This window comes from Biomphalaria glabrata, chromosome 4, assembly GCF_947242115.1.
Source record: "Biomphalaria glabrata chromosome 4, xgBioGlab47.1, whole genome shotgun sequence".
Lineage (NCBI taxonomy): Eukaryota > Metazoa > Mollusca > Gastropoda > Planorbidae > Biomphalaria > Biomphalaria glabrata.
This window is the reverse complement of record NC_074714.1, coordinates 47138647-47160733: the sequence shown is the minus strand read 5'-3', so window position 1 is coordinate 47160733 and position 22087 is coordinate 47138647. Positions and strand designations below refer to the sequence as shown.

At 34.2% G+C, this 22087-nt stretch overlaps 1 protein-coding gene and 1 long non-coding RNA gene across 4 annotated transcripts; one reads left to right on the top strand and one right to left on the bottom strand.

The window, feature by feature from the left end:
- Positions 1-470: 470 nt before the first annotated feature.
- Positions 471-19488, bottom strand: LOC106054997 (ninjurin-1-like). 3 transcript variants are annotated; one of them, XM_056027672.1, is made up of 6 exons: positions 19355-19488; positions 8524-8598; positions 5067-5223; positions 4663-4780; positions 3673-3812; positions 471-2899 (listed from the first exon to the last, which is right to left on the bottom strand). In XM_056027672.1, the coding sequence occupies exons 2-6, from the start codon at positions 8550-8552 to the stop codon at positions 2693-2695; spliced, it is 651 nt and encodes a 216-aa protein (XP_055883647.1). In that variant the 5' UTR covers positions 8553-8598; positions 19355-19488; the 3' UTR covers positions 471-2692. The 3 variants fall into 3 exon arrangements, with proteins under 3 accessions (XP_055883647.1, XP_055883645.1, XP_055883646.1); XM_056027670.1 differs by lacking the exon at positions 19355-19488 and adding an exon at positions 18914-19321; XM_056027671.1 differs by lacking the exon at positions 19355-19488 and adding an exon at positions 13691-13817.
- LOC129926006 (uncharacterized) lies at positions 4012-5199 on the top strand. The gene is made up of 3 exons (XR_008777700.1): positions 4012-4401; positions 4635-4829; positions 5075-5199. It is a non-coding gene; the product is annotated as an uncharacterized LOC129926006 (long non-coding RNA).
- Positions 19489-22087: the final 2599 nt, after the last annotated feature.

Here is a 22087-nt window from a genome sequence, read left to right as displayed (position 1 = left end):
TGGTTTGAATAATTGTAGAGTTCTAGATTGCCATGTATGTTTTTTTTTTATTATTATTATTTGTATTATTTTATACCCATGTCGCCATTCGATTTGAGGTCTGAGCGAAAATGATTTTGACGTCTTAGGGGGGGATCTTAATTTAACACAAGAGTGATATTTGAATAATGATATTGAAGAGTTATCAGCAACAAGAGAAACAACTATGTATTGACCCACAATAACTGTAAGTTTGTTCTTCCTTACCAGTACAGTTACTGTAGTCCTGTTACTGTAGGTTTGTCCCACTTTAAACTATATGAGTTACCTCCCACGCTCTGTGTGTGTGTCTGTAACAAACGTTCATTTTACGACAATGTTGTTTGTTTTTTTGTTGTTTTTGTAACCAATTTTACGACAATTCAGTCACCAAACATGTATGTAGATTGTATCTTCGGACTGACTTACAAGTACAGTATAAACGCATAAGGTGTAAATTGTATGTAGTTTTATTGAAAGACTCGTATTCATTTCACACAGCGCTATAAATAAAATATGCATAGAATATACTTCATGCAGTAATAGGAAATATGTAAATATGAAATATAATACAGAGACAAAAAAAGTCGAGTTATAGAATGTCTAACAATTGTAGAGTTCACTTCACGTATACCATGCATTCATGTGAAGTCGTTTAATATTATCACAACAAGTGTGTACATCAAACACACACACACACACACAAACGCATTTATTTTAAAAAGTAAAACATAGAGCAACCATAGGAAAAAAAAATGAACACTGTCCCACTATTGTTCTCGTGAATGTTGTATGCATGTGTACATTATGAAATGGGAACACGCATTAGTGACGCATACCTATAGTCATACACATACAACACAAAAAAAAACACATACATAAATTACCCTTAACACACACACACACACTTATAAGAGTCGTATGTAAACAATTATTGTAGCATGTCTAATCTACGAGAGGTTTTTATATCGCTATATCAACTCCATAGTACGAAGCAACACAACTTACTCTGTCGTGAGAGATAGTTCTCATGAGCTGGCACGCTCTAATGACCTACACTTGGACTAGTAGTTCTAGTAAACCAATGGACTAGACCTGCTGCCACGCACCGATCAATTAAACATATTAGCTAATACAAATGGTCAAGATCTTTGACAATATACATGTCGGTGGACATACCCTACTAATTGTATAAATACTATGAATTGTTGTTAAGGCACCTTCAGTGAAGTCCAGTAGGGCGTCGGCGTTGATGGTTAGAAAGGCTTTTATCCAACCACCAGGCCTGGACATGGGGCTCTTCACCCCTGTCCTGTCTGAGGGCTCCCAACGGTAGACGGCCATATTGGTTGACTGTTGGCTGTTAAGGCACCAATGCTTGTCAGTCAATGATTCTTTGATCATGACATTTCCCAACATTATTTTATTGAAATAAAAGAGGATGGTAGCGCTTTTTTTTTTCTGTTCCACATTTAGTGAGCCACTAACATTTTTAATTATCCTCATTGTAACACTGTTTTAACGTTGTTAGCATGTAAGTGACTACACCTGCTCATTGTTAATAATATTTCATTGTTATGCGGCAGTTATCCCCCCTAGCTATATCGTTTGCGTGTCAGTGTGAGTCTAGAGCTATTTATAGACATTAATTAATTGCCACATGATGTTGTCCTTTTAACTAGGATTTATATAGGTAAGTAGTTCAGTGGCACTAATGTTGATTGTGCTCTTGACATTTTAACTGCATTGGTAAATTTGTATAAAATAAGCAGTGACATTTGTTTTCATGTAGATTTTAATGACATTAAATTAATATATATAGAGAGAGAGTCTATTTATTCAATGGTTCAGTGAAACAGAAATTTGTGACATAAAGTGTCTGCAGTAATAACAGTATTCATTCTTAAAACATTCTTTAGCAGAGTATTGCAGATAAACTAAAGTCTAAATGTTGTATTTGAGAAAACTAGTAGCAGACAATGTTAATAGGTTGTTGTTGTTTTTTTTCATTCTTTGATCCTTCATAATTCTCTCACTCTTTACAAAGCGTATATCAACTCACTCACTCTGTCTGGGTATAAAGCCTGTACACTTCATGTCTCCCACACCCAATCTCGGATCATGTTGAAACTTCAAACAATTATTTATTGTACCTAACAAAACATGAATCGATAAAAAAAAATTTTATGTCTTGATTTTCTGCCGTCTTTCTCTGTCTCTCTCTCTCTCCTCTGTTCTTCTCTTAATCTATCTCTCTTTCCATTTCTCTTTCTTTCTCTTTATCTCTCATTTTCCATGTTGTTTTCTCTTTCTCTTTTATTTCTCTCTCGCTCTCCCTCTCTCTTCTTTCCCTTTCATTTATGTTGTTCTTTTCTTTTTCATTCATTTCTTTCTGACTACTTCTCTTTCCTTTTTTTCCCTGTCTATTTCTCTACCTCCCTCTCTCTCATTCTTTCTCTCTTTCTCTCTCTATTGCTCTTTCTTTCTCTTTCTTTCTCCTTTCGAAAGTACATTAAAAAAAGCGTATATGTTTACCAGCTTAACACTGCAGTTATTTGTGCCAAATATCTCAACAGTCTTGTCATTATCCCACGATGACACACATACTTGTCAGCCCTTACAAATCGATTCTCACTGGTCAGAGTCTTGGACCTTCCCGGGCTAGCAGCAGCTACTAAGGAGGTGCCTTTGTTTCCGCGTAGTCCAGTTTGATGCCGAACCCAGTGATGAACATGTTGATGACGGTGATCAGAAACACGAGGACCATTGTGACGTAATTCATATGGTTGGTCAGCCGCTGCGTCCGGAACTCCTCATCCCGGTTCAGATTGGACAGCCTGGCCCGCTCGTCGGGGTTCGTAACAGCCTTGGCTTCAGCCATCTAAATAGTATGAACAGTTTATTACGGAAATGTTGTCAAATTACATGGCACTATTCTCTATACATATTTTGTTTTAAAATATCCTGATGCGTCGAGTCTGTGTCAGATTTAGATAGTAAACATTCTTAGAATAATTGTCAAGATGCAATGAAGAACAGAAAGATTCAGTGAAGAATAGAAAGATTCAGTGAAGGACAGAAAGTTTCAGTGAAGAATAGAAAGATTCATTGAAGAGCAGAAAGATTCAGTGAAGGACAGAAAGATTCAGTGAAGAACAGAAACATTCAGTAAATTCAGTATAGAATGTAAAATTTCAATTAACATTCACTAAAGGAAAGAAAGATTTATTAAAGGAAAAAACAGATTCAGTGAAGGACTGAAAGATTTAGTGAAAGACAGAGAGATGCACATGACTAGACTTAAGACATTTGATATTATTCTGATGCTCCTTGTCGTTTTTCGAACATCACAATCAGATAACAGAAGGTTGCTTCCGTTTTTATTTGGATATTGACCTACCGGAATCGAAATACCGAAAATAGCCGGCAATTTAAGCTCATAGATAGATACACAATAGTGGCATTAGTAAATAAAAATGAGGGATATTGTATTTATACCGTGACTATAAAGAGGTGCAATTTATAATGTGTAGCCATTATAGGATCATCCTTCCATTCCCACATCCTTTTGAAATGCGGGTTAATGCTCAAAGGACATAAGTGTTGGTCCAGTGGAGCTCCACCTAAGCTACGCTTCTGGTTCATCTGACCTACCCTGTAATGCTCTTGCCTTTGGTGTTGGTCACTTTCTCTGACCCAGATGACAAAGATGAGAACCGCGAAGACAAGCTGGGCAGCAAGCGAGAGACAGACGAGACTTAACAGCGGGTAATAGTACTCCATGTGACTTGGACCTGTCCAGACATGAAAAATAAGATAAGCATTGCTTGTTAGATCATTTCAAATAGACTTTTAAAAAAACATCAGCGCCTTGAGCCTACATTATGTTTGTTAACAGTGCTCCGTGAATTAAATTATTGTTATTATATATATTTCATGTATGCTATTTATCAGAGTATCCTCTGTAGAGATGTTATACAACTTTGAAATGTGGAGTTCTTAAGGAATGTTCTCTATGTATTGTTGGTATGGCTGCCACGATCTGCCATGTCTTTGAATATAAACAAAGTCCCATAACAACTTAATGTTGGTCATTGAATAACTTCTGAGCAAGCAAAATAGATTCTGTCAATTACGCAAACAACAAAAGAATCGCTTAAGCATGTCAGGTGATAAATATATCAAAATCAATATCAAGCCTACCTTTTAAAAAATCTGCATATTATAATCTCTGATGAGAGCTTGTTGTTATCAGTGTATTGTCGTAGGATCTTGATTACTAAGATTCGAATTAAGGGACTTATTATTGCAAGCTGGAAAAAGTCTGAATGGGCCCATGCAGTTAAGAGTCTGCACTTTGAGCACCCATTGTCTTTGGTGAAGGTAGGATGTGTCTTTAGTCTACAACATTATTGGAAGCGTCAGTTTGTTCTTAGTGCAGAAAATGACTTCTAGACCGTAGTTCACAATAGTAAATATGTATTTGACTTTAAGTAACTGTATAAGTCTATTTTCATAATACAAAATGTGTAATAAAGTCACTGTAGTGTATAGTTTAGTATTTAAAATATTCCAGTTAATTAAAACTTTCTTTTTTTTTCATTTTATCATTTCAGGTAATAATTTATTTTTTTTTAATTTCACCTGCGTATATAAGGGTTCGTAGTTGTGATATATTCGCCATCATCAACGCTACATCCATCAAGGCCTGTGATGCCATTTTCCTAACCAGGAACTGATTCGTTGATAACAAGGGAGCAAACTGTACATTTAAAAAGAAAGAGAAAAGTTAAACAGGATTGTGTACCTTTGTAAGACTCGCTATTAGTGTTCTTAAATTTTCTTAGATTTACACTTTTAGTTAATAATTGTGTATTTAGCTAGCTGTGGCTTGCTTTGAGTTAGGTGTGTGGATATATGGATGACAGGATAGATGAGTGGATCAATTAAAATTGTAAAGAGGATGTTTCAGTAAATGTAAATATGGATACATGAATTAGTGAGGTGTTTTAGAAAAGAGAGACGAATGGGCAATTATTCATTTTTACCGATTCAGGTGTGAGTGGGTCAACGCCATCCGCATCGTCTGGAACACCAACATTATTCTCATGTTCCCTGGACACTGGGTGGACGCTGGAAGCTCTCATGGTCTCTTCAGTCATTGAAGTCTCTGTATTATGAAGTTTACTGAATCGAGTTTCAGAACTGTAACACATAGGTCAATGTGGATAAGCATTGCGCTATGACTGCACACAGATTAGGTAAATGGGGGATTAAAGAAAAGGTTGATTTATGCCGCGGGATGATTTTTTTTAAATAAGCTTGCACCGCCGTAATAACTTACAGTAACAAATGGTAGATCCATTCACAAACTTTTATATGAATTATAGCAACCAATTCAACTAGAAAATATTATGTTCACTTTTTAGATACGGCGCTTTTCTAACAAAAAAAAAATATTTAAATATATAGTAAATAAATGTATCTTATTAAAATTATGGATTTTTAATAATAATTCTCTATTAAGTCTAAGAGATTAAAAAACAACATAAGATCTATATTTTTTATAGTCCTACAGAAGTCGAACTCGTGTGAACATACTCCTGTTCATCTAAAACGAGACCCTGAATTTAAAAATTAGGAAATAATAATCTTTATTTTACAATGGGCAATGTTGGACTAGTCCGTTTCGTTTCGTATTTCAAGTACCCGGCATTTTCCGATACACAAACTCATGCACAAAATAATTGTTGAAAAAAAATTGTAGTGATTTTAAACTTTAAATGATTACTTAAAAAGGTGTTACTCTAATCAATTTTGAATATTAGTTTGCTATGAAAGTCACTGTCTATTTTGTGTCTGTTCTAGTTTCATAAATTTTTCTTGAGTAAAGGGGTCGTGTTTTCTCCTAATGGGTATACCTGATTTCTCCAAGCAGCCGTTGTAAAATATTGGTCCTAAATAATGCTATGTTCATAAACGAAAAATCGCATGGCTGCATTATGATGAATGTACGTGTTAGTTCAATATATTTTATATTACTAGGTAACTAAAAATAACTGTATAAATAGACGTAATAGACATTTTTTTTTCTGTTAGACAAAGTCATATGGCAAATTTTTGTTTATATCCTTATTCTAAAAAGGAATAATAATAGAATTATACAGTAAAAATATTCACTAAGTTTTTATTTTTTAATTTTTAATAGTTTTGAAAGTCTAACTGATAAGATTACAAAGAGAGTTTGTGTTTTTGCAAATGTACACAAGGTACACTATGAGTCAGTCCATCTCTTCTAATTGTTTAGAAATCAGTGTAAAAATGTAGGCTTCGATATTTTTAGCCTTAAGTTACAAACTTCAAACAACTAATATAGGCTACTGCCTCTTCCATAAAACGTTGTACTTATAAAATAAATTTATCCAATGCTCGAGATCCCTGCTTTTATACTTAGGCCCTTTATAAATCGATCCGGTATCAATGTATTAAGCAGCAATAACCCCGCAAAAAAAAAAAAAATGAAAGAAGATTGAGATATACATATATTTTTGTAACGGTACGCACCGGTACGGGGTACCGGCACCTTTTTTCAATGTCGGGAAAAATGATTACTTTTCTTGTATTTCAACGTTAATTGTTAATTTATTAGTAGTTGAAAGTTAGGCAATCTATTACTGAGTACCGGCACCTTTTTTTTTTTTTTTACAAAAAAAAAGCACTTTATATACTTTCAGCCGACATGCCGTATTATTAACAACACCTATATGTGAACTTCTCAATCATCTAGAGTCTTAGACAGTCATTATTTTAGACTAGATTTAAGTAGAGTCTAGACCTAGATCTAGTAGGGCTATTACCATAAAAAAACAATTAAAATAATCAGTCATTAGAAATCATTCGCAATGTTATTCTTAGGTCTATGCATTGAAAAGTAAATCTATTAATAAACTATAATAGATCTAAGTCTAAGTACTAACTTATTAAATAAGTCATTATAAGTAGAAGTATTATAATGAATATTATATGGATCTAGATTGACTAGATTATAGATAGATCTATAGATAGATCTCTAGTCTAGTAGATTAAGTATAGAGTATAGTAAATGTATTACAGTATTATTAGATCTATGTCCTCCTATGTCTATATTTAATAATCTAATAATTAATAAACTTTAGTCTTTATTAATATCTAGAGGACTTATTTCTAATAAAAACTGACTATATGCATAGCATAGGCTAGACTCGGCAATCTAGTCTCAAGATAGAATCTATACTATTACTAGATTTATTCGATTTTTATATATAGATCTAGACTAGAATTAGATTATAGATCTAAATATACTAATGGAGAGATGATATGAGGTGTTAGCTAATAGGCCTACTTGGTATGTAATAGTAAAACAGCACCTACCTAAATAAATCGTAACTAGAAATCAAAAACCTATATTTATTGTAGTAGGCCTATATGTAGGTCTGTGGTTGTATATTATATAGCTTTCGTAACTTCTTCTATAGAGAAATGACTTTTGTAATTTCTTTTACTTGAAAATTGGGCTATTCGCGTCTGACACATATATAATTTTTATGTTCAGCAACAAAGCCCATTATGCATTACAAAAAAAAAAAATTAGAGCAAACAATTTGTACGATAGCACACAAAATATACGTTCATAGCCCAGTTTCTCTTAAAATATTACATGTTAAATTGACAACAGTAAGTTACATTTTGTTCATAATAATAACATGACGTATTTAAAATGTACAATATAACAAGAGAAGCTTTAAATTAAATTTTAATGGATGGAAAAATTGGAAATTCATAATAGATACCGGGGTAATTAAAAAAGAAATGTCTTTAAGTTCAGTTTATACGAGGATAAAAAAGTATAAAATGAAAGACTTTTTTTCTATTTGCTTATTCAAAACAGGAGTCCGATTCCGAACACTCTATGAGTTTTACCACACATCTTATGGAAGTACACTGAATGGAACAACTGACTTTTTTATTTCTGAACATCATTGAATGAAACCAATGCCGCCCCAACACAAGATTTCACTAAAGCCGTTACACATTACCTACATATCCGGGTCATAGCCCCAAACTATGGGATTTAAAAAACAAATTGCCTATATTCAATTTTAAATTGAAACTGCGATTATTTTGTACACGATTTCTATTTGTACGCATAAACATGTCCGTTCATATGATTCCAAGTCTCTATCTTTGGGCTGCAAAATATTCGATGTATTAGATGTGTGTGTGGAGGGGGGGGGAGCCGAAGAAATCAAAAGAGAGTAGTTATATTATAATTAAATAATTGTATTATTATTATTGTTTGGTATGCGACGTGGACTGCTGTCCTGATGGTTCCGAGTTCGAACCCCGGACTAACATTTATTTCTTTCATTTTGTAAAAAAAAAATGACCAAGCAAAAAAAACTTGAAAAAGTCAGTTGTTCCATTCAAGTGTTCTGTTCAATTTTTTTTTTTAACGTTTTTAATTACCTGGCTATCTCTGACTTCTCGTTGCTCATCTTATTATAATTTCGTGTTTTTCATTTTATGAAACTGTCAAATCAGCTGGCAATATGAAACAAAAGTATATCAGTCATATACTCATAAATAGTGTTGGTACATTAGTGTAGAGACATGATGACGTAATATGCATAAATAGTCATGGATCTTAAAAAAAAAACATAGTGTACCACATACGCAATACTTAATAAACCTACTCGTAAATAGAAGAAAACATCAATTAGCTCAAGAACCCACACATTTTAAAAAAAAAAACTATAGAAATAAGCACTTGAAGACCGTAGGGATGAATTTACATATTGTATGAAGAAACCAAATAGTGTGTAAATAGGTTTCTAACATATCAAAATCAACAAAGAATTTCAAATTTAAAAATAAAATAGTAATCTGGTCCAACATTATAAATATTCAACAGTATAAACATTTAAAAGTTGCTTCTAAAACCGAGCATTTATGATAGATTCAGACGCAAGTGCCTTCTCTACAAATATGCACAAAGGAATATTGAAACCAGTATCTAAATTCAAAACAATGACTGTTAATAAACTTATTGCACTCTCCATCTTATGGAGGTACAGCTATACATCATACATTCAAACAAAAGATTAGAGACAACTGGCAATTTCCATTTGTAAAGAAACATAACTCTACAATTTCTCACTTCCTTAGGGACAATTAATCTCCCATCACATCAATTATATCAGACCTGGACGAAATGCTGTAATTTGTCAGTGCTACAACAGAAAACATTTTTTACTATTTGGTTATTTCAATTCAATTCATGGCCCACAAAGTACTTAGTTCTAGAAGTTCGATGCAGCTTGCATGTTCCTTTTTGTTTTGTCCTGCTTTGGAGACATTTCATTTTAATGTCGAAGTTCATTATGTGTTGCAAATTCACTTGCTAGAACACGTTTTGAGTATGTGTGTGTGTGTGTGTGTGTGTGTTCGTGTCAACAGAATGCGTGGGAAAGAATTGAAAAGACACATGGTCATCGAACAATAAGTTCGTTAAATCGGATCAATATAATAATTTTATCTTATTTTGAGTAGACTTACATGGCACACAATAGAAACAATACTAAAAAATACTGGACCTATGTATCAAGAATATAATACTGATAAACTACGCAATGCGAACTTAAAGAGAGCATAAACAACCGACACTCTAGTCGACACACACAAACATACACACACTCATGCGAAATGTTAATAACAATGTGAATTCTAAACTTGAAACAAAAATGTATCATATTCATAAATACTGGGGAGCTACGCTAGAAATAGACACGACTACACTTGCACAGATGGTATGTAGAAGAATAGAGAATGACCAGTTGAAACAGAGAGAGTGGATGACGATTGGTTAGCCACATGACCTTGGGAGGATTTACTGCAGCACCCTTCATGTCTGTGCCGCTTCAAATGTAAGCCTAGCCCCCTTCTGCATCAAGGGCGGATCTACATTAACCTTTTGGGTGGAAGTGGCGCTTTCTTATTAGCAGTGTGTTATCTTCGCTTTTACCCATTTTAGTTGGTGAACGTTATCTGTAATCTAATTTACAATATCAAAGTGGTCACGCTTATTTACATTTTCTCTGCATTCATGAGCTAAGCTTTTTTTTTCAAAACAAAAATACATTTATTGAAATTAAAAGGATGTTAGCTATTTCACTTGAACTGAGAATAAAATTGACAAATAGATATGTCCTTACCTACAAAGTAGAATACTATTATTATTGTAAAAATAAAACTGAATGTTATCGTTTTATGACCTGCATAGATATTATCTAGATTCTCACATATTAAAACAAGCAAAATATTTTTTTTTTAAACAGAACTTATATAAGGACAATAAGGTGTATCAATTAGTTTGGATCAGTCATGTGATTAAATTTGTAATAGATCTAGACTAACAATAACAAATCTGTGCGATTACAAATATTTTTAACAATTGTTTTTCTTTAGCGCAATTTCATGCTTTCTAGCTTTCTCTATGCGCTATGATCCTATCTCTTGTCTGGAACAGTTGGAAAGAGGTGGGGAAGAAAGAACGGTGTATCTGGGTGATCGCTTTTTAAATGTATTTTTTTTTAAAGTGAACGACCTCAATTCGAACTCGTGGTGTAAAGCCTTCTCGGGTTTCTCAAGCCAACACGGTAATCCCTCTGATAGCGAAGAGCGTATGAACATGGAAGATTGTATAGTTTTCTATTGTTTCTATTTCATATTTGTCTTCACTAAGCCTCAGACGACCTATAAAGTACAAGTACGATTTGTTTTCCTTGTTTGAGATAAAAAAAAAAATTAATTAGCAATTAGTTTGCATCAGTCATGTCATTAAATTTGCAATAGATTGAGACTAATGATAATAATAAATCTGTGCGATTAGAAATATTTTTTTCCAATTGTTTTTATTCAACGCAATTTCATGCTTTTAGCTTTCTCAATATGCTATGATCCTATCACTCGTCTGGACCAGTTGGAAAGGGGCGGGCGATAAAAGAAGGTGGTATCTGCGTCAATGTTACCGTGATCGCTTTTGAAATGCATCTATTTTTTAAAAAAAAAAAGGTGAATGACCTGGATTCGAACTCGAGGGCTTAGGCCTCCTCAAACTTCTCAAGCTACTAACCACAGTGCCAGGAAAATGCTTATGAAGAATATAAGGTTTTTATAGTTATCTATTGTTAGTTTAAAACTTTTCTCTCTAGAAAGTATAAAGGGGGACTAATTCAACTTATACTACCACATCAGTCAAGTACAATTTCTTTTCCTTGTTCGATATACGAAACAAAATAATTAACTACCTATAGTTAATTAACTAATTGTGGTTGTTGTTTTATTGATTCTTGTTTTGTCAGGTACAAGAAATAAACATGTACAGCTACAAGCTTTTCACCAGACAGAGTGAGTTGATATAACTAAGACACAAAATAAGCATGCTCTTCGTGGGTTAGATGATAAAAAGGTTCTTAGAAGTCAGTGGCACTGGCCGACTAAGTAACTTGCTAGGATTCCTAGTCACATGATGAATTTTCAGATATTGTAAATGTGTAATGCTCCTCATAAGTATGGAAAGACTTCCCTCAGCGCAACTGTCCCGACGGACTGTTTGGCATCCATTTCATAGGGTGCAAGGATGTTTGAAGCGCATTTGTTAAGATCGTTATTCATCCAACTCAGCATTAAGTCCCTTGTGGTCATGTGATAAATGCCGAATGGTTTACATATTTAAGAGTTGCTTCCCTTGTTTTAAATAATTTGAATTGACGTTAATTCGAGTGGTGATTTTTTAATTTATTCAGATTATACTTTCATTTACACTAACAGACAAGACAAACAGGTTAACGCATCCACGTCCAGACCATATAATACTGTTGAGCAGTCAAGGTTGTTGAGAGGTTAAATAAAGTTCATTTAAGAAAAAAAAATGTTCATTGTAGAATACCCGCTGGAGTTCATCAAATATCATGATGCATAATTTGTTGTAGTGAATGCAAAACAAGCACTATAAAGGATACATCTATAGTCAACTCATAATATGAATTCATGTAATTTAACTAGTTTATTCGCACGTAATATTACAGAAATATATAATATCAATCAAAAACAAAAAAAAAAAATAATTTTATTTAATATAGCACTTACATATTGTTTATAAATTATAATTATAATTGTTATATAAAATATCGAACATGTTAGTATTTCAGAAGACTATGTATTAACAATTTAAGAGTTAATTCCCCTTAAACGTTTTCCATTTTATAGTAATAAAATTTACACCAATTTATTTTTCTCTTTTTTTGGTAAGTATACCAGAAATAAAATGTAGGAACAATATACACTGACTTGCATTACGCCCGTTGATTTGTTCCCAGGCTATATATTTTTCATTTTGCCATGGACCCCCCCCCACCAACTTTTATTTTATAAAACAATATAATGATATAAAGTAAAAGCTCTCTCGTACATTGCTTTGCCAAGCGAACTCTAGTATCCATTACTTTGATTTTGGGCCGGCCCGCACATTCGAGTGTCACTTCTCTCTCCCATTTATCTCTCTGTTTACAAACGCCAAGAATCAAATAATATACATTTTCACTGTTAGTCTTAAAGTTTAGCAGCGTCTGCGTCATTTCCAATGAACCCCAATGCCGTTGTCAGTGATACTCTCTCAAGCGTATGATTTCTGTTACTGAAGATCACATTATGCGATCTTTAAAGGTAACAAGTAAAGAGCCAGACATTTTTTATGAATTTGTTGAAGGTCTTAGAATTGTTTGAATTACGTACGCCAGTAACAGGCAATAGCCTAACATGTGTAGCTCCAAATACGATAATGAAAACATATGAATTAGCAGGGAACTGAAAAGTGATAGAGTCATTTTTTTTTTTTTTTACTTGAGAAAAACTGATCTGAGAGATGTGAGATATTTGAAGATTTGACATGGCTCTCAGATTTGTTTTCGTAGATCTTCTCTGTCAAATGAAGAAATTAAATGATAAGATACGAGGAAAGCGTCAATTTATTAACAATATCTGGTGCCACCTCAATTACTTCAAAGTACTTCAAACAATTTTTCTATTTCCAATCAGCTAGCTAAATCTAATAACTTGTCAAATTTTACGAGGTTAAAATTCACTGACTGGTGTGACAGAAGCTAAAGTTTAGGAATAATAATTTTTTATTATAACATGTTTGCGTCTCTAGGCTACAATAAACAAAATCCTTTCTTTCTAGTATTAAAAAAAATTATTAAAGAGTAAAAATCTTGGAAATAATTTAAAAGTTGGATTTCTTTTTCCTTTCTGTAAAATTAAAAATGACAGGCGTACCTGCTGGATATAAGTTAGTTCGTTTAAGACATATTTCTACCCTAAATATCTCCAATGTTATTAAAATGTTTAAAATGTTTTTGTTCGTAAGCTATGTCGTGGTTCTTATAAGTTTGATTCCTTTCTTTTAGATAAACTTTTTAATAAGATTTTAATGCATAATGTATACATTTTTTAATGAAAGATTTTATGAATAAATACAACAACAACAAAAAAAAAGAAAGATATAAATGCAAATAAGAACTGCTTTTAAAAGAGACCATTACATAGCTTGTTACCAACAAAAAAATCTACTTACCGACTAAAATAGTGTAAAATTAATCACAATGACACTCGCTATATATGCAACACCAATATAGAAAATGTTTTTGGTGATAAGAGTCCAAGCAAGGGCGTTCTTATATCACTGAACAAGCTGGACTAGGTTCGAAACAACTTTCTTGTTGTAAATCTCTTATCAGCTTATCTTGTATAGGTACTGCACCCCCTTCCCCTCACACCAACACCCGAGAGATATTTTCATTGGGGTATATGGACTAGGAGGTAATAGGTTTCAATAGAAATCAGAGTTAGCTATATACACGAAGATTATATCTACTCATTACTCTAAAATATATTTAGTTAGTAGACACTTTTTAATCAGACATGACTTTAACTTCTGATATGCTAATTATTATTATTGACTGAAAAATACCAACAGTGTTTGATCTGAATACGCTAGAATTAATTATGTATGAAAACGATAAGTAGGCTACCCTCTCACCAATTTGTCTCTACAACCATATCTGGATATGTGACATGTACTATTGTAGCGCGCCGATTGAAAAAGAAAAGTAAAAAGATTTTTAAAAGTGGGGGGGGGGGGGTTAAAGACTATTTCTCCTCTATAAAGCTGATGACTTTTGCAAGAGCGATTACTTTGCTCTTAATAAGTAATGAATGATAGCCTATATAAAAAGGAACATTTTCCCTGCCCCAAACCCCCCCCCCCAAAAAAAAAATCCTAGTTACCCCCATGTATAAATCTACTCAGAGTACATAAAATATTGGTTTGGTGATATAGACTTGCAAACGTCGTAAGACATGAGTCAAGACTAGTACACTAGATCTACTTAGAGATGTGCTGAAGAAGATACTAGTTTGGTGATATAGATCCAGTCTTAGAAATATAAAAAGACAATAGTCTAGACTGGAATACTGGATCTAGTTAGAGATATTATATAGATAAAAGCTTCTAATTTGGTCCAGCTAATGATTTCTACATAAAACGGTGCTCATAAATGTTCCTGAACTCACATTTCTTTATTTAACTCTTTACTTAATACATGCGGGGATTTCCTCGAACCTGTGTTCAAGATCTAGATCTCCAGAAAAAAAAATAATTTTAAGCTGATTATATTTTGGAAAAAAAAATTTAACGGTCAAACCAGAATGGTCAATTAGCTAGTAATTTTTTTACCCCAAAGATATACATAATGTGTCTAATGTCTAGGGACATTATTAGAGCCGTTGTTTTTTGAGATCTCAGTCCACTCCACTACTTAGGTTATACATTTCGGGTTCCACCCATGAGGAGTTAACAACTATTAGGAAGAAGTGTAACTCCGTAGATAAACATTGAAAATGTTGATAATCAAAGCTTTGAGAAATCTTTATCTCCCTACCACAAGACGACGTCACCATTACGCAATGGAACTATTTTCGGAATAGGGAAAATCTTGATAGTAGTTCTAAATGGTTCAAGGATTATTTCCCATGGGCTGTGTTGGAATGTCTCATGCTTCTAATCTTGCAATGCAGGCATGGTGTCGCCTGTGTGTGCGTGTATACGAGCATGTGAAGGGGGGAGGGACATGTGAAGGGGGGAGGGAGTAGACCTACTCTTGCAAGAAAAAATCGAATAAGCCTGGGGGGGGGGGGGGTCGTCGGTTTCATAGTGTAGGTCATTATTTAATAAAGTCTTTTTCTGTTTTAAAATTTAAAGTTATAGTTTCTTGATGCTTGTTTAGCCACACACACAAACTCACATCTTGTTTCTTCTATCTCCGCCCCCCCCCAAAAAAAAAAACGATGTCACTGAGTGTGAAAGAGTGGGGTAGTATTTGAATGTATGTTGTTGTTGTTTTTTCGTGTGATTATTACTATGACAACCAAACAACTGGGTCTTTGATAAATGACAACACCTAGCATAGCAAAGATTAATCAACTTTGGCCTACCGAAGATGTATAAATAGAAATAGTCACTATCTCAAAAGGGGGGGGGGGGGTTCTCCCTTTCTTCAATACCCTGAGATACATTTAGTTAGTTGACACATTTTGTTTTATCCCGTTTAGCATGAAAGTAGCCCACATTTGTATAAGGTCACTATCTCGGGTGTACCAAAGGATACCGCTTCTCGTTCGATGACAAGTAAAGCCACTTGGTCTTTTGGTCCTAATGCTGGACATAAAACACTCACGTTAGCATGTGCTTAGAAGCAGGCGAACTTAACATCATAGGCACTATGGGCCGTTAGATCTCAAAGGGGACTTTGTACCATTGTTAAAGAAATGGCCCTAGAGACAAACTATTTTAGCAATCAATAATTCTGAAAAGTAGGTAGTTACCATAATTTCACTTTAAATTTTATTTTGAAAGTCCACAAAAAAAAATATTTTTTTTTTTACTATATATTACTATTTAATAAGCTGCTATTAATTACACGAGCACATGTTCCTCATTTTATTAAGCCCCCTAGATTATACCGAATGCTTGTTTTTCTATAGGAGATTTTCATAAATGGCGGGAAAAGTACAAATATAAGCTTTTTGGTGTAACCGGCAGTGTTGGCAAGCTAGGCTTTTAAATATATATATATGATAATTCCAAGGCATTTTTGAGTACTGCTGGGGGAAAAAGCTTCGCTCTGCCTTTTGAAACTTTTCATTAGTTGACAACGTTGATATACAATTTAGCGTCCTTGACCTTGTTTAGTTGGTCGAGAAAATCTCCAATAACAACTACCCACTCCAAGTAGACCTTCTGTGAGTATTTTATGCGGTATTAGGTCTGTAAAAGTATGTTGCTACGTATATGATGAATCACAATGCCCGTTTATTAAATGATGTATCAAATCTTTTTAAACTGAAACTAATTCTACAGATAAGATAATTTTAATTAGTCCGCACAAATGGACATTCAGTTTGATTGCAGTTGTCCAGCTTAGCATTACTACTTTAACAAGAAGAATATAGATGCAATTACATACAGCATACACATGCGAAAAGAAAAAGCAAGTAAAATATTTGTAAAAAAAAAAAAAAAAAAAACTTTTTTTAGAAAAACAAAGCTTATATTGAGTGAAATGGCTTCAATTATTTTGAATCAATTGTGCAATTAATTTTTATAGGCTAAATGCAGATCTAGACTAACAATAATACATTTGTGCGGTTGGAAATATTTTTATTAATGGTTTTTGTTTAGTACAGATGTATGCTTATAGCATGCTATGGTCAAATCACTTTTGTAGATCAGTGGGGGTGTGTGTTTATCTGGGTGAAGGTTTCCATGCTGCCTTTTCAAAAGCAAAGGGGGGGGGGGGAAGAAAGTAGTAGTAGTAGAATTTGAACTCAAGTCTCCATCAAGTATTTATAAGAATAGAAAAGTGTATAAGTCCAGTGTTAGTTTCCAATATTACTTAATTCTGTACACAACGCTTATCTCCCCTTACCTTAGTACATTTTTTATATAAAGCAAAATTAATGAATTACGACTAATTAACTTAGCTAGTTGTTTCTGCTCCGTGATTCGTGTGTTGTCATCGATACTGAACAATTGTGCACATTTTCAACTTAATCCGAGAATGGAAAGTGGGAGAGATAGCGTGTAAGAGATTCCACCCAGACACACAAACAGACGTAATGAGTTTATAAAAGCTTTGTTAAACACCTACACTATTAGCGCTTAATGTTATGGGATCCTCTATACTTCTAGGTGACGACAAATTACCCTGAAACACACCGTCAGTTTTAAAATATATCCTAACAAATACGCTGCATTATCAAATACATAGGCAAAAATAAATCATTTTAAAAAATCTATCTCTAAAAAGTCCTAAAAGTAAAAAAATTGTTACGGTCGGGAATAGAGCTGATTCTCAGCTGATGTGTTTACGTCTGGGCCAGCCCGTGTTGATCGATGTATATCATCTTTTTGTTACTGTGTTCAAAGTGTGATGCCCGGACACAAATTAATCCTTAACAATTATCCTGAATGTATCCACAATTTCCTCATAAATTATCCTAAAAATATCAAATCTCTACTCATAAATTATCCCAAGTGTCGTGACCAGACTAGATTAATCCTTAAAAATTATCCTGAATATATACTCAATTTCCTCATAAATTAACCAAAAATATCAAATCTCTACTCATAAATTATCCCAATTGTTGTGACCGGACTAGATTAATCCTTAACAATTATCCTGAATGTATCCACAATTTCCTCATAAATTATACTAAAAATATCAAATCTCTACTCATAATTTATCCCGTGTCGTGACCGGACTAGAAGAAACTTCTTGGGCTCCCCAGTATGACTGATCACGCCCTCCAGCAAGAGACCAGCCAGATAAAAAAAACTCTATAACTATGAGCCTTATGAAAAAAAAAAAGAATCCCTTTTGTACTGGGGAGTGGCTGCTGAAACTAACAAAAACATACTGGACTTTTTAACTGACACGAACCTCATATTTGAGCCTCCATACAAGATGTTAAACTGAAATGAAAATTCCAAAGGGACTTCTGGAAAGAAACATTCCTCGTCCCATATGTAAGGACAAGTTGGTACAAATGCTCCTTCTTCCCTAGTGCTATTAGAGCATGGAATGGATTGCCTGAGTCAGCCAGGAAAACCAGTGACTTGATAGAATTTAAGTCATTGGTTAACATGCATGACTAGATGCATGACGTGAAGGACGTAATCATCTTCTTTTTTTAATTAACGTCTGTATTATATAAGATAATATAAGAATGTCCACACACACAGGGAAAGTTGGATAGGATTTAGTACATGTTAGGGTCATATAATCGTATATTATGCCCATGAATTGATTTCTTAAACAGTGGCGGGATTAACCCTCGCGATGTGACAAGAGCCAACATTCAAGTTCATCATAAATTTTGTGGTTCAGTAAAACAAAACAGGCGTCTCTACCATTTTAAGAAGAGGACAGTTACAGAGATCTCTTTAGTTAGTTCGATAGATTTAGTTTTCTTAAATATTTTTTAACCCCCCTAAAAAATTTTCATTTGCAAATTTAAGGCACTTGTTGATGCAAACAGAAAAAAAAACATTAAGCCTACACGTGAATCCTGCAAGCAGAGTGCCACTTACGTAAACTTAATCTCTAGGACTAAACATATCAACCATTATTTCTTTGATTAACATACACCTTTAAGATGATCAATCTATAATAGCTGACATATTCGGAGGCATATGAATGTTATAATATTAATAGGCCTATCATTGCAAAAGACTTACAGATAATCTTTGCGGCAACAAAAACTCACAAACGTTATCCAAATATCAGCAGACGTGAAAGACTGGAACAAATCAGATCAAACACTACATCAACGAAGTGCAGATATCTCATTGAAAATCACTTTGGCCTGGATAAAGTGTTACATCCCTCTATTTATAGATCAAGTTCATCTTTGCCCGAAGCATTAGACCTTCCTCTTAGATGAACTGATGAATCTAGTGTGTCATCACTTTTATAAATCCGTCCGAAAACTTTCGATCAATACGATTTGACTGTCGATAGTTTTATATGCCAGTTCTATTTTCTTGACAACTACTTTTTTCAAAGAATAATAACTCGGGGAGGAAAAAAAAATGTGTTCTGTGCATACTCACACACCAGAATTATACCAGTGAGTAATTTGCCCTTTGTTTCTCTAATCGGAGTAACCTATTTCCTACCTTCAAAGGGCGTGAACTCGTAGGGTCTGCAAAGTAATAGGCCAATTACTGAATTCGCGCTATCAATGTTTGCACTTCCGTCAGACAGTCCTGTGCACCTAGCGACACTTTTAACAATTTAGTCAAAGTGCAAAGAGTCGAACTTACATTGAAGAAAGTAGATCTAATTTTTGTTTCCTTACAGGAAATATGTAGGCCATGGCTCTCCCATCATTTCCACCTGCGTTAAATTTGCATCAATTATGTAAACATGGCTGCCATCTGTGGCCTGTGGTGCATGTATGCTATAGCCGCAACTAGAGAGCATATGGTATCTAAGCACACAGAGCGACGAGATAGGATTAGATCTAGAGTCTTGTTAGCAACAACATAATGTGTCAAACATTAACTTACAGTCAGTACGTGCATTGATTGAAGCTTCAGCTGTAATGACTTACGAAGACAGGCCCCAAGACGAAGGGCTCAAATTTCAGGATGAATTAACATTTTGTCTGCTATTCATTTATATATAAAATAAAATAATAATAATAACAAATAATTAACATAAAATGTGTTGTTTTTTTACCAAAGCTTAATATCAGCTCACTCTGTCTGTCTGTAGGATAAAACGTTTGCACACGTTATTTGTCCCACACCCACTCTCAGATCAAGTTAAAATTTCGCATAATTATTTCTTATACCTGACAACACTAAAATCAATGAAAAAAAAATAGATTTATATATATATAACCAATAAGTTAATTAACTATTGGGAATTAATTATTTTGTTGGTGTCTAACTTGACAGATGTGGTGCCATACGTTGGATTTGTCGCCTTGAGGAGGCCCAGAGCTATCGTTACAGTAGGCCCCAACACTGACCTGCGACGTCGCAAACTGTGGACAGTGGAGACAATAGCTTGTGGCCAGGTCGTACAGATACTAATAGCCCACATGTTGTGACGTTGCAGGTCAGTGTTCAGGCCTCTTGAAATCCGAGTGAAGAAGTTTGTTTTGTTTTGTTTTTCATGCATTTAAAAAAAAAAATGCGATCACAGTAGACTAACATTCTCACAGATACCCCTTTATCTCCCCCCCCCCCTTTTTTTTTTTTTAAACTGGGCCAGAGTAATGATAGGATATGCTAATAGCGCATTGAGAACAATAAAAGTAGTGCAATGGGTAAAAATACTTTAATCGCACAGATTTATTATTGTTAGTCACATGTCTGATCCATATTAATTGACAAAGTTACACTTAATATAAGCTTTGTTTTTTTTCAAGTATATTTTATTTGATGTTTTTTTTTTCTTGTTTTATAAAAATCGATTTCTCCTTTATGAAATTGACGATGGAAGGCAAAAATTATTTAATTTCTTTTTGTAATGTTCATTATTGCAAGGAGTCTTTCCAGTGAGCCAATTCTAATCACGTTCTTTTAGCAACAGTCAACCCAATGATTTGTGCATAAGACTGTGGGCAAAATGTTAATCTATTTATTCAATCATCTCTTTACTGAAACAAACATTGGAGTCGAGTGCGGTAATTCCCGTTGAAAGCTTGTTCAAAAATAAGAGATACATAAAAAAAAAGAAGGAAGCCAAATTTAATTTTAAGATGATTATATTTTGGAAAGTAATAACGAACAACCAAGAGTTTTAACTGTGTGGCCAATTAGCTAGCTTTTTCCCCCCTAAAATATACATAAACTGGTATTGTAATAATAACTCTATAACCAAAAAATCATACATGTGAAGTTCACTTCAGAAAGTTGACTTGGTTGCAATTTGCATGACAACTTAAATGTCATTCAATTTTCGGAACGATAACAGAGTAGTGGGCGTCAGGGCGTCAAATGTAGCTTGGTGCAGTCCTGCTGACTAAGAATAGATCTAAGATGTTGCTCCAATGGAAATCGTATCGGAAAGGCAATTGGGGGTTCATCTATTGGATAAACATACTAACGTGAAGTGTTGGTTTGCTGGGGGGGGGGGGGGGGGGGGAGTTTCTAGTACACACACACCAGATCTCACCCCCTCCTATTTTTACGAAGCTTATATAACTCAATCCCTCACTCTGTAGGCCTATGTCTGGGTGGAATCTTTGACACACCATATCTCTCACTTCCCATTTTCGGATCAAGATGAAATTTTATACAATTGCGCATTATCGATGACAACACATACATTAATTTAAAAAAAATAATTAGCTAATCAATTGGTGGTGATTAATTTTGTTTTGTATAGAAAAAGTACTACGCTATAATATATATATATGATATATGGCCTCCTTCAGTCGCGAAGCGACTATGGATCATCTCATAAAAATGAGATGAATGCCTGGGCATTAGCTGTGGTCGGATGTCGCCCACACATCAGTTCCCCCCACTCCACGCAGCTGATGTATCCAAAGGAACGGCAGTGCCGATACAGTTTGGGGTCAGCGGCGTCGCAGGTTCTGCCAGAGTGTAGCACGGGGTGCTGCAAGCTGCCTTAGGGTCGCCAGCTCCTGATGTTTCCTCAGGGTGACTCCCGAAACCTTTCTCATGATTGGGTATAGCTGCAAGGCAACAGAGGTTTGAATATATATATAATGATATGATACAGAGATATGGCAGCACTTGAAAGGTGTTCTCATTTCACTGAAGTTTTCTTGTCACAGTTGAAGCCTATGAAGATGGTGTCTACTTTGTGTGTGACAGGTCATTAGAAGTTCCTTTTTTAGTTCTCACCTTATTCATTGGTTAATTACTTGA